We start from the raw sequence: 13,433 nt of genomic DNA on the forward strand, positions 1-13,433 counted from the left end.
GGCAATGAGCATGGCCCCCAGAACACCTTCCTCCCAAAAGCATCCGTTGGTTCTGTGGTCCTTTCCCGGGGGCACAGAGGAATGGGTCCGAGAATGCTTGGCACACTTGAGAGTGGATTTGATCACCACCAATTGGTGAGGAAGCTGACGCTCATCGACTCCGGCAGCATTCTGGACTAGGTAGAGCCAGTCAGTCTTCTTGTTAATGGGAGGCACTGTGAGGGGGGGGGGTGTTCCCATATCCTTAGCAGCAGCTCCTTAAGGATCTCATTTACTGGGACTGCCATGACCTCCTTAGGAGCTTCCACGAACTGGAGGATCTCAAGCATTTTGTGTCTGACATCCTCCTCCTCCTCCATCAGCAATTGAAATGGGATGGCTTCCGCCATCACCCTCACAAACCCTGCGAAGGTTAAGTCTTCAGGTGGAGACTTCTTTCTCTTCTCTGGAGGAGAAGAGTCTGAGGGGAAACCCTCAGAGCCTTTGGAGGAGGTATCATATCATCCTCCCAGGGATCAGAGGACCATTCATCTTCACTGTAAGCTACAGGGAATGGGGCCCAAAGCTGGACAGGCGGCTATAGGCCTTGGCATCTCTGCCAGCATAGGTGGAGTTTAAGAACATGCCATACTAGGTCAGACCAAGGTTCCATCAAGCCCAGCATCCTGTTTCAAACAGTGGCCAATCCAAGCCATAAGAACCTGGCAAGCACCCAAAAACTAAGTCTATTCCATGTTACCATTGCTAGTAATAGCAGTGGCTATTTTCTAAGTCAACTTAATTAATAGCAGGTAATGGACTTTTCCTCCAAGAACTTATCCAATCCTTTTTTAAACACAGCTATACTAACTGCACTAACCACATCCTCTGGCAACAAATTCCAGAGTTTAATTGTGCATTGAGTAAAAAAGAACTTTCTCCGATTAGTTTAAATGTGCCACATGCTAACTTCATGGAGTGCCCCCTAGTCTTTCTATTATCCGAAAGAGCAAATAACCGATTCACATCTACCCATTCTAGACCTCTCATGATTTTAAACACCTCTATCATATTGCCCCTCAGCCATCTCTTCTCCAAGCTGAAAAGTCCTAACCTCTTTAGTCTTTCCTCATACGGGAGTTGTTCCATTCCCCTTATTTTGGTTGCCTTTCTCTGTACCTTCTCCATCGCAATTATATTTTTTTTGAGATGCGGCGACCAGAATTGTACACAGTATTCAAGGTGTGGTCTCATCATGGAGCGATAAAGAGGCATTATGACATTTTCTGTTTTATTCACCATTCCCAACATTCTGTTTGCTTTTTTGACTGCCACAGCACACTGAACAGACGATTTCAATGTGTTATCCACTAGGACGCCTAGATCTCTTTCTTGGGTTGTAGCACCTAATATGGAACCTAACATTGTGTAACTATAGCATGGGTTATTTTTCCCTATATGCATCACCTTGCACTTAGCCACATTAAATTTCATCTGCCATTTGGATGCCCAATTTTCCAGTCTCACAAGGTCTTCCGCAATTTATCACAATCTGCTTGTGTCATCTGCAAATTTGATTATCTCACTTGTCTTATTTCTTTCCAGATCATTTATAAATATATTGAAAAGTAAGGGTCCCAATACAGATCTCTGAGGCACTCCATTGCCCACTCCCTTCCACTGAGAAAATTGTCCATTTAATCATACTCTGTTTCCTGTCTTTTAGCCAGTTTGCAATCCACAAAAGGACATCGCCACCTATCCCATGACTTTTTCTTTTCCTAGAAGCCTCTCATGAGGAACTTTGTCAAACGCTTTCTGAAAATCCAAGTATACTACATCTACCGGTTCACCTTTATCCACGTTTATTAACTCCTTCAAAAAAGTGAAGCAGATTTGTGAGGCAAGTCTTGCCTTGGGTAAAGCCATGCTGACTTTGTTCCATTAAACCATGTCTTTCTATATGTTCTATGATTTTGATGTTTAGAACACTTTCCACTATTTTTCCTGGCACTGAAGTCAGGCTAACCGGTCTGTAGTTTCCCGGATCGCCTCTGGAGCCCTTTTTAAATATTGGGGTTACATTAGCTATCCTCCAGTCTTCAGGTACAATGGATGATTTAATGATAAGTTACAAACTTTTACTAATAGGTCTGAAATTTCATTTTTTAGTTACTTCAGAACTCTGGGGTGTATACCATCCGGTCCAGGTGATTTACTACTCTTCAGTTTGTCAATCAGGTCTACCACATCTTCTAGGTTCACCGCGATTTGAATCAGTCCATCTGAATCATTACCCATGAAAACCTTCTCCAGTACGGGTACCTCCCCAACATCCTCTTCAGTAAACACCAAAGCAAAAAAATCATTTAATCTTTCTGCGATGGCCTTATCTTCTCTAAATGCCCCTTTAACCTCTCGATCATCTAACGGTCCAACTGACTCTCTCACAGGCTGTTTCAGATATATTTTAAAAAGTTTTTACTGCGAGTTTTTGCCTCTACGGCCAACTTCTTTTCAAATTCTCTTAGCCTGTCTTATCAGCTAAGGGAGAATGGGATCCGCCCACTATGACATCACCACGCTCAGCGTTAGAGCCGGTAAACGACGCCGGGCCACCAGGCGTCGTGCGCCGGGCGCCGAAGGGGCGCAACAAAGGGGCTTTCCCCTTTGTGCTCCCCTTCGTGCTAACCTTTGTGCTCCTTTTAAAATAATTGTATTTGTTTTATTTGTAAATTTAACCTTTATTAATGTTGTTTAGCTTTTTGCTTTGTTTTCAATTATCTCGTTATAGATGTTCAATGTATTAGACTAAGGAATTTTATTTCCTGCTTATTCTGTTTCATTGTAAACCGGTTTGATTTGCATTTGATGCAAGAAAATGGGTATATAAAAATTATAAATAAATAAATAAATATTTAACTTGCCAACGTTTATGCATTATCCTATTTTCTTCTGTTGGATCCTTCTTCCAATTTTTGAATGAAGATCTTTTGTCTAAAATAGCTTCTTTCACCTCCCCTTTTAACCATGCTGGTAATCGTTTTGCCTTCTTTCCAATTTTCTTAATGTGTGGAATACATCTGGACTGTGCTTCTAGAATGGTATTTTTTAAGAATGACCACGCCTCTTGCACACTTTTTACTTTTGTAGCTGCTCCTTTCAGTTTTGTTTTTTTGTTTTGTTTTTTTTAACAATTTTTCTCATTTTATCAAAGTTTCTCTTTTGAAAGTTTAGCACAAGAGCCGTGGATTTGCATAATGATCCTCTTCCAGTCGTTAATTCAAATTTGATCATATTATGATCACTATTGCCAAGCGGCCCCACCACTATTGCCAAGCGGCCCCACCACCGTTACCTCTTCCTCAGAAGAACTGGCAACAACCACCGTATCAGTAAGAGGAGGCATAGGTGCCCCACTGGGCACTAATGCCATCCCGGGAACAGATGCCAGCTGGGTCGGTAATGCACTGATGAGCGCATTGAACTAGCAGCAGTTCCAGGACAGACGTTACCGGCTCCAGTGCTGTTGGTGTCAAAGGATCAATGCCCTGCAGTGCCCATTCCACTGCCAGCTGGACTCGCTGCTCCAGCTCCTCCTTGCTCACTGCCAATGCCAACACAGACTGGAAGGGAGGAAGGGTGGCCAGATCCTCTTCAGACTCGCGAAGCGGATCAGTGACAAGCATCAGGACCAGTGGAGACCATCATGGACCCCCAGTATCTATGGAGGACTGGGGCGCCTCGCCACATACCGGCTCATGCCACGATGCCTCGCCTCCAGGGGCATCGTGGCATGAGCCGGTATATCCATTGATTCTGAAGAGTTTAAGGTGGCCAGTGTAACCCCGATATTTAAAAAGGGCTCCAGGGATGATCCGGAAAACTATAGACCGGTAAACCTGACTTCAGTGCCAGGAAAAATTGTGGAAACTGTTATAAAGAATAAAATCACAAAACATTTAGATAGAAATGGTTTAATGGGACACAGCCATTTTTTTTTTGAAGGGGTGAATACACATGTGGACAAAGGTGAATATGCAGATGTGGTGTATTTGGATTTTCAGAAGGAGTTTGACAAAGTCCATCATGAAAGGCTTCTAAGAAAACTAAAAAGTCATGGGATAGGAGATATCCTTTTGTGGGTTGCAAAGCGGTTAAAAGACAGGAAAGAGTAGGATTAAATGGTCTGTTTTCACAGTGGAGAAAGTAGACAGTGGAGTGCCTCAGGGATCTGTACTTGGACGCGCACTTTTTAATATATTTATAAATATCTGGAAAGAGTTACGACAAGTGAGGTGATCAAATTTGTGGATGACAAAATTATGTAGAGTAGTTAAATCTCAAGCAGATTGTCATAAATTGCAGGAGGACCTTGTAAGACTGGGCTGCCAAATGGCAGATGAAAGTTAATGTGGACAATGCATATAGGGAAAAATAACTTTGCTGTAGTTACACAATGCTAGATTCTATCTTAGGAGTTACCAACCAGGAAAGAGATCTTGGCTTCATAGTAGAAACTACATTGAAATAGTAAAAAAAGCAAACAATTTAAGGAATTATTAGGAACGGAATGGGAAATAAAATGCTGTTTGACATAATGCCTCTATCATTCCATGATAAGACCACACCTTGAATACTGTGTGCAATTCTGGTCGCCACATCTCAAAAAAGATATAGTTGCACTGGAGAAAGTGCAGAGAAAGGTGACCAAAATGATAAGGGGCATGGAATGGCTCATCTGTGAGGAAAGGCTAAAGAGGTTAGGGCTGTTCAGTTTGAAGACGATAGAGGTCTAACAAAATCATGAAAGGACTTGAACAGGTTAATATAAATTGGCTAAGAGGTTAATGTAAATTGGCTAAGAGGCACTCCATGAAGGCACTCCATGAAGTTATCAGTAGCATTTAAAACAAATTGAAGAAAATTCATTTTCACTCAGCACGTAATTAAGCTCTGGAATTCACTGCCAGAAGATGTGGTTATGGGCGTTAGTATAACTGGGTTTAAAAAAGGTTTGGATAAGCTCCTAGAGGAAAAATCCATAAACTACTATTAATCAATAAGGAATAGTAGCTTGAGATCTATTTAATATTTGGATAATTGCCAGGTACATGTGACTTGGATTGGCCACCGTTGGAAACAGGATGCTGGGTTTGATGGACTCTTGGTCTGACCCAATATGGCATATCTTATTTTCTTATCCCTGGTGTCCAGCACCATGCATCAACGGGGACTGGTGCCGATACTTCTTCGGCTTCCCTCAATGCTCGGCCCGGTCCTTCCCCGGTGCCGAGGACCTCGATGTCCTTGGCTTGGATGAGATCAATACTGGTCTGTCTTAGGCGCCCCTATCCATCGACGGCACAGACAGTCCCGCCGATGTCGATGATATGGTGAACCTCTGAGCTGCACCGATGGACATTGATACCAATGGCTCGGTCTTCTTCAGCCCGAAGAGCTGCTCCATCTTGTCGAGCCGAAGGAGGCATCCCTTCTGGGTCATCTGTGCACATAGGGCTAGATTTTAAAAGCCCTGCACGCGTAAATCCTCCTGGATTTACGTGCGCAGGGCACTCGCGTGCCGGCGCGCCTATTTTGCATAGGCCGCCGGCACGCACAAAACCCCAGGACGCATGTAAGTCCCGGGGCTTCGTAAAAGGGGCAGGAGGGGGCGTGTCGACGGTTCGGGGGTGAGCGGTCCCGAGACCCCCGGCACTGCGGCCTGTGCCGGGGGATGCCGAGGCGGCGCGCGTAAGTTACGCCTGCTTCAAGCAGGTGTAACTTGCCCAACAAAGGGTGGGGGGGGGGATGCGTAAGGAATCTGAGCGGCCTCGGAGAGAACGGAGGCAGGCTGTGCGGCTCGGCGCGCGCACGCTACCGATTCTGCGCAGCCTTGCGCGCGCCGACCCCGGATTTTATAGGCTACGCACGTATCTTATAAAATCCGGTGGCGTGAACAAAAGTACGCGCGCGCGTATGTTTTTAAGATCTACCTCATAAGCAGCAACCCCAGAGGTCACACAAAGCCCCCAGGCAGAGGACTAATATCTCATGGGGTCCGTAATAGACATGGTCCTCAGGCACCAGGGGTATTGGCGAAAACCAGACGATCATGATGGGATGAAATAAAAGGGACGCAAAATCAAAATCTATGATGGCCGGTGTCAATGGCCAGTGGATAATCGACCACGAAAGGAAACTTACCAGATACATCAAAAACCTTGACTAGAAACACTACGAGGAAGGACAGAGGGACCCAGCGAAGGGAAAAAAGAACCCAAACCATGGCAACAAGGAATATGAGAAAAAAAAGAAGTTTTCTAAAAGGCCAAAGTGCGCTCACTCACACCAAGATGCTTACAGCTCTGAGAAAAGAGAGAGACTGGAGAGGGACCCCCTGTGGCTAGATGGTATAGAGCATGCTGGGCATGCTCAGTGTGCCAAGTCAAAGTTCTAGAAACTTTGATATAAGTTTTCCTTGTCAGGCCTCCATAGCACCTATGTGTGAGGACTACCATCCTGCTTGTTCTTGGAGAAAAAGATCAGACAGCAATCTGACATCTATTTTTTTATGAAAGTGAAAAAACTCAGGGACTGCAACAGGTTTTTATGCCAAGCAGGGCATTGAAAACCTGAAGTGATTGTGTGTGTGTGGCAGGGAAAAGTCAAATCCATAGTCCAATGGGACAAATAGTTCTACTTTTTCATTTGAAGACCATGAAAAATTCCAAAATTCTTGTCAGTTTTTTCTAGTGTTCCTATTGGTATTCAATATTATTATCCCATTAGTTATGTTAAACAGTAGGAAACATCAATGTAATCAATGTAAGAATGAAATGTGGGCAATCACCATGTCCCACCTATCTGAAGAGAGCACCGTAAAACTTAATACTAAAATTTACTTCCCTGGAAGGTTCTCTAAAGAACAATAAATGGGTAGTATAATAACTTCACTGAAGATTGCTTAATAGAACAAGAATACAAGGGCAGTTCTATGTAGAGAAGTCACTAACATAGCTAAAAAACACTCCATGGAACTAAGCAGTATACAGGGCAGTATCCAGTACTGAACAGTTTTCCATGGAATCAGATATAAAGGCAATATTCTATCATCAGGAAAAGTGCACCACAGAAAGGCACTTGGGCAGTATTTCACTATCATGAAAAGAATTCCATAGAATTGAACAATATGGGGGTAAAATTCTTTAACTGCCTGCACTGCTGCATTTAATGCCTGCTGGATTTTGTACCAGTTCTTCAAGTGAAAGTATATGCATACTCTCAATTTGAAAATTATCCCAGGAAAACTACCCGCACATATTTACAACCTGCAAAGCTGTACAGGTGTTTTTTCTGAGAAAAGTTGCGCACACACTTTTGAATTTTCAAAAGTATGCATGTAAGTGCAACCCTCCTCCTAAACCCACCCTCAGGAATCTCTCTTCATAGTAGGGGTAAAGTTACATGTTGAATGGCACTATGCACATAAGTTTATCTGCACACAGAGAAGGCAATTTTCTAAAAGCCCATTTCCATAAGTAAAGCACAACTTTACCCACAAAAATAACTTTGAAAATTATCCTCTGTAACAGCATTTCAGCTTTCTATAGAGCATTACATAGAAATGAATGAAAAAAAAAAAAAAAAAAAGAGTCATCTCACCTCTCTGAAGAGTGCTCCATAGAACTGAACAATATAAGGGCAGTCACTACTCCTCATTACCACGTCTAAGTCCATAAGAAGTTGCTTCTGTTCTTTTTCATCTACTGTTGATCTAATCCTCTGTTAAAATAAAAAATGACAATATATATCAATAAACTATCAGCAGTAAAACATTGCTTTCACTATTAAGCATCATAGAGCAAAATGTTGGACCATTAGATTAGCTGATAGGCCCATTTGCTATTTGTATCTCTTCAGAGTTGAAATTGAACTATCCCAAAATGCAACAGAAAGACTTTTTTCTATAGCATTCTTATTAAAATTAATAGAAATTACAAATCACCTAATCATGTGAGATTCAAAGGTAACATACAGCCTGGCTGCATGCCTCAGGTGTGCAGTAAGAAAACTTAAAAAGCACAGAATAAGTTTTATAACCAAACAGCCAAAAATGTGCTATATTTTTAAAATGTCCAGTTTTAATTTCTTTTTTTGGGGGGGGGGGGGGGAGCAAGGGGGGGGGCACTGAGAACAGTGCGATATCTGTCTCACAGTTTGCTCTGCTCAAACAGAACCAGTCTCTATTGAGCAATGGTGCCAACAGTCTGTATTTACAATTACTCAAGGTTTTTCCCCATTATTTTTATATTCCTCAACCAATTCAGTCCAGTTATCATAAAGCCAGTCCTCTTGAAATCAGCTAATGTTCATCCCAAATCTGGACTCTTAAGTGTTGCCACTGAGCAAAGACCAGAACTCCTTCCCCACAGAAGTTCTAAATACAACTTCTGCAGCATCCCCAACTGGTCCATAGAGCATAAGCCTAATCCAGAATTTAAACCCAGGATTTATTTATAAAATGTATAACCCGCTCATCCTTAAATCTCAGCAAGGCACAAAAGCACATGCATAATAACTATTACAATAAATCAATGAGACAGTAACATATCAAACATTAAAATAACAAAAATAAATTAAAACATTGCATAATCACTATTAGACAGTACACCTGATGCTAGACATATCTGTTCACCTCTAGGATCTACCTCCGAAAAGATTCCCATATAGCAGTGCTACCACCAAGACCCAGGGGCCAATTCTTAAATTTTTTTTTAAACTACATTTTCTCTGTCAAATAAAAATGTAATTTATTAAAATCAATAAGGCTGTGAATAGGATAATCAAGGGTTAAGATTTAAAAGCAGCCCCAATAAGGTGGGTTTTTAGACTGGATTTGAATAAGGCCAGAGTAAGAGCATGACACCAACTCAGGTAGTCTATTCCAAGCATACAGTGAAGCAAAGGGGAAAGCACAAAGTAAGGAGCTGGGAAAGAGAAGGGCATAGAAAAGAGTGACTTGCCTGTTTGGTGAAATTCACAAGGAACGTGTAAAAGGTGCTAAGCTGCAGAGAGAAGGCTCTTGCAGGTGAGTAAGAGGAGCTTGAACTGCATGCAGAAGTGAATAGGAACAAATGTAGTGACTTGATAAGAAAAGGTTATGGGATGTAGTGACTTTGGCAAAAAAAAGTCATACAGCTGAATTTTGGATAGAATATAGAGGAGAGAAAAAAGGTCCTATGTCCTCTTCACAGATACTCAAGAACTTCAAGCCCTAAAACAAGAAAGGAAATGACCAAAACACTCCTTGAAGAGGACAGACTGCAATATCAGTTACACATGATCACATATTATAAGGCCATAACAAAGGCCCAGAAGGAAAGTTTGCTATTGTAAATGGGGTTCTCCATAGGCAGCAGGATAAATTAGCCACAACATGTGAAGTGATGTTATCTGACAGCACCAAATGGACTTCTCTGTTGTAGCTTTTAAGCTTGAGCTCTACTGGGCATATGCAGGAGTTCCTGCACGAGCACTACTTCATAAGTCCCTCAGTTGGTTAAAAGCTTAGCTTTAGATTGTCAACTTTCTAGGGCGGCAGGAAGGCAGGTATTACCCATGGCTGGTTTATGCTGCTGTCTACGGAGGTAAGCAAACTTGTTTTCTCCATCGACCAGCATGGATTAATTAGCTATGGCATGGGAGGAGTCCCATCTGAGGGTTACAGCATAGCACTTACTGAAAAGTAACCTGGAACACGACCCCCCCCCCCTGTGGAGGATGGACTACTGGCTGAACAAAACCGATTGCCCAAAGTTACTGTCACTTCTTTATAGATTGTCCAGACAGTAATGGGACATGATGTGTGAACTGATGACCAAGTTGCAGCCTTGCAAATGTCTTCAATAGGCATAGCATAAAAATCATTCACTGAGGTAACCATGGCTCTTAATTGATGAGCTTTGACAAAGTCTGATCTGGAGACCAGCCAGAGAATAGCAATGTGCGATACAGTCCACCAGCCAGTTGGATAATTGCACTTTACAACTGCTATTCCAAGTCTATTAGGAACAGAAAAGATTAAAAGTTGAGAAGTCCGATGATGTGGTTAAGTTCTATTCAGATATGTCAAGGCCCTTTTGCAATTAAGAGAATGGAAATCCTCCTATTCTTCATATGCATCACATCTTGCAAACAACATGGGCAATACAATGCTTGATTCAGGTGGAAAGCTGAAACTTCTTTTGGCATAAATTTGGGATGAGTGAAGACTACCACTCTGTGGTGGAAGTGAGTAATGAACCAATACCTGAAGCTCACTGACTCTTCTAGCTAACATGATGGCAACTAGGAACACTACTTTTAGGTGAGGAACTTTAAGGAAGCTAACAATTCATGAGGTGGTTTCACTAGTTATGATAATACAACATTGAGATTCCAGGGCACCAGTGGCTTGGTGAACAAGCACAACATCACGATTGATTGATATTAGTATTGGAGATTCTGCTCATTCCTGGTTTATTTCATATTTATCAGGTCAGCAGCATCACATTTTTCTACCTTGCAACCAGATTCCCACAAAGCTCTTTCAGCTAGCCCTTTTTAATTACTATTTGGCTCTCTTGTGTTGACTCCTGTTAGCACTAGGTATAACATACAAACCGTATACTAATGACATACAGTTTTTCTTTTCAGTTACAGCATCATGGCCTTCTATGTGTAAATTTCTTTCCATTTGCATGTCTGCCAAATAGAATGATTCTTGATAAAACAAATGTTCCCTTCTTATGCACTGACAAGCCCAAAGGATCCTGCAAAGGGCTTACAGACTCTTATTCATGGCACTTCCACAGTTTGCTTGACTGACAGAACAGCAGATCTGGGAACCAGCTCCACAGTAACAGGGGCTTTAGCTGAGGAGCTCCTGCTCAACTCAGCATGGAGGAAGTTCAACGAGGCCCTGTTCTGAGAGAGGAGGAATGACTCCAGCTTTTCACTGACCTACAAAATTCCTCCTTCATCCAGGCCCTATTTCTCTGGGACTTGGCTACAATAGTAGCAGTTAATTACGTTGTGGTCTGGCCCCAGACATTTATAACAAATGCTGTGATCATTGGTTATGGACATCCTTAGGCCACATAGGGGGTCTTGGAAGGTGCTGGGTGCAGTTTTCCTGGAGCCGGACAGGACAACTTTATCCTTTATTTTTTTCTAGGGAGCACTTTAAAGTCCTGTTGAGGGTATTCAGTGGTAGTGACACAACTCAAAGGGAGTTATAGATCAAAACTTAGAAATGAGTGAGAGAGAACACATCTGAAAAAAGACTTGGGGGATCACGAGGCAACTCCCACACATGCTCTGTACAATATGTGTCATGGCCAATTCTGCCCTGCTTGTTAATGGAGAAAACGTATTTCTCCCTTTGCATTGCACAAGCCCCAAACCCAAACAAATACCCAAAATAGTAATGAGTTTGAGCAAACCACCACAATGGATTTTTAATTCTACTCTGAAATAAACAGAGAACAGAATTACCTCATCCTTTTGAGAACAAAATCAAGGATCTCTATTGCCACCAAGACATCTCTCATCAAGAGCTAAAGAAAAGATTGGCGGAGTTAAACATAGCAGAACTATGGGAAAGTCTCAGGAAGATGCTTACCATGCTACGTCCAACCACTTGATCCATATCCATCCAAATTAGTAAAGGTAGTAAGTGAGGGATTGCTCCCACACTGAAGAATTGGCTCCCTACAGATCTAAAAAAAGCTGTCGTACAGACACTAATAAAAAAAACAAACCTGGATCCAGACAAACCTGAAAACTACTACCCTGTGTCTAATAGGGGTGTGCATCCGTTTTCGACGTATTGGCGATCCGCAACGTATTTTGTCCTATCCGTTAAATACGTGGGGAGGCAAAACGCATCGCGACTCCCCACGTATTTAACGTATTTTCTGTTTAATTTGGTGTGCCCAGCGGCGCGCGCTTTTCTTCGCCCCCATTAGCTACTTACTATCTACGATTTGCACAAAATGGCAGCGCCCCTGCGGTAACCATGCCAACCTGTCTGACCCTTTCCTGTGAGTCACAGGGACTCACAGGAAAGGGTCGGACAAGTCGGCATGGATACCGGAATGCAGCGTATCCGTGCTGACATTTTCTGAGCTGCACTGAATGCAGCCAATAGCGCTGTCATTCAGTGCTCTCTGTCGATTTTACTGATGAGCCAGCACTATATAAACATCAGCACGAGGAGCCACGCACTTATTTCCAGCGATGCTGTGGGGAGGTGGGCTGGGTGGAAGAGAGAGGAGGCTGAACTAAGAGAGATAGACTACTAGTAAAGTAAAGAAAATTATTCTTTGTTTTGCTGCAGTGCCAGGGTCAGCTACAGCTAGTCCTGTTTCTTTCAAGCTGTTTATTTTGGTCATCTCTGACTGAGAAGAGAAGCTGTGCTAGGTCAGCTAGCACTGACCACCATTTAAGGGTGTTGGGCTGGCTTGGAGAGATATATTATTTTCAGTTTCATCCATTTTTCTGGAGTGACAAAAATTCCTGCTTTAATTCCAATTACTTAGTCTCTCAGTGCACTGGGCTTCACTGGGCAGTTTAACAGGCTGGGTCTGTGCAGTCAAGTGCCCAGGGAGTCTGCCTCTTTTGTGCTTACAAGCAAGCAGCTTCTGTGTGCACGCCACACACATTAGTGCACAGCCAGGCACCGTGACAGTGGGCAGTGTTACTACTCAGTCACATTAAATCCATAATGTCAGGGAAAGAGAGATGTAATCGTGTGATTGGGACTGGCAGAGGAGGCACCTCAAAAGACACTAGTGCAACACCACCAGTACAGCTAAAAAGGCAACTGTCGCACTCTAAACTCTTTGTAGGGGATGGCAGTTCCATGCCAAAAAAAAAAATGAAATCTGACCATGATACATTGCCACCACTTGTTTCTGGCCCTGTAGTTTTGGAGGTGAGGGAAGGGGAGGCAGAGTCATGCCAAACAAAATGTAGACACCCAAAAGCAGCAGAGGGACAGAAGTCTCGACTAACACTTAGGGGTAGATTTTATAATTTTGCGCAAGCGCGAACAAAAGTACGCTGGATTTTATAAGATACGCGCGTAGTCGCGCGTATCTTATAAAATCCGGGGTCGGCGCGCACAAGGGGGTGCACATTTGGCAACCTGCGCGCGCGCCGAGCCCAGCGCACGCTGCCTGTTCCCTCCGAGGCCGCTCCGATTTCAGAGCGGCCTCGGAGGGAACTTTCCTTCGCCCTCCCCCCACCTTCCCCTACCTAACCCACCCCCCCCGGCCCTATCTAAACCCCCCCTTACCTTTGTTGCACGATTTACGCCTGCTAAAAGCAGACGTAAATCTGCGTGCGCCAGCGGGCTGCTGGCGCGCCATCACCCGACCCGGGGGCTGGTCCGGAGGCCTCGACCACAC

The 13,433-nt window shown here is 43.3% G+C and overlaps 1 protein-coding gene across 3 annotated transcripts in view; it reads right to left on the minus strand.

Annotated features, from left to right (window-relative positions):
- The window catches only part of MAP2K4 (mitogen-activated protein kinase kinase 4), a 389,322-nt gene that overhangs the window by 188,963 nt on the left and 186,926 nt on the right, over positions 1–13,433 (minus strand). For all 3 annotated transcript variants that reach the window (XR_003856494.1, XM_029600229.1, XM_029600228.1), the window contains exon 5: positions 7,645–7,764. Coding sequence is in view for 2 of the 3 variants with exons in the window: in XM_029600229.1 (XP_029456089.1) it covers positions 7,645–7,764 (120 nt within the window). In the remaining variant the exon portion in view is untranslated. The remainder of the gene's footprint in view (positions 1–7,644; positions 7,765–13,433) is intronic.

The sequence above is a fragment of the Rhinatrema bivittatum genome, chromosome 4, assembly GCF_901001135.1.
Source record: "Rhinatrema bivittatum chromosome 4, aRhiBiv1.1, whole genome shotgun sequence".
In the NCBI taxonomy this organism is placed as follows: domain Eukaryota; kingdom Metazoa; phylum Chordata; class Amphibia; order Gymnophiona; family Rhinatrematidae; genus Rhinatrema; species Rhinatrema bivittatum.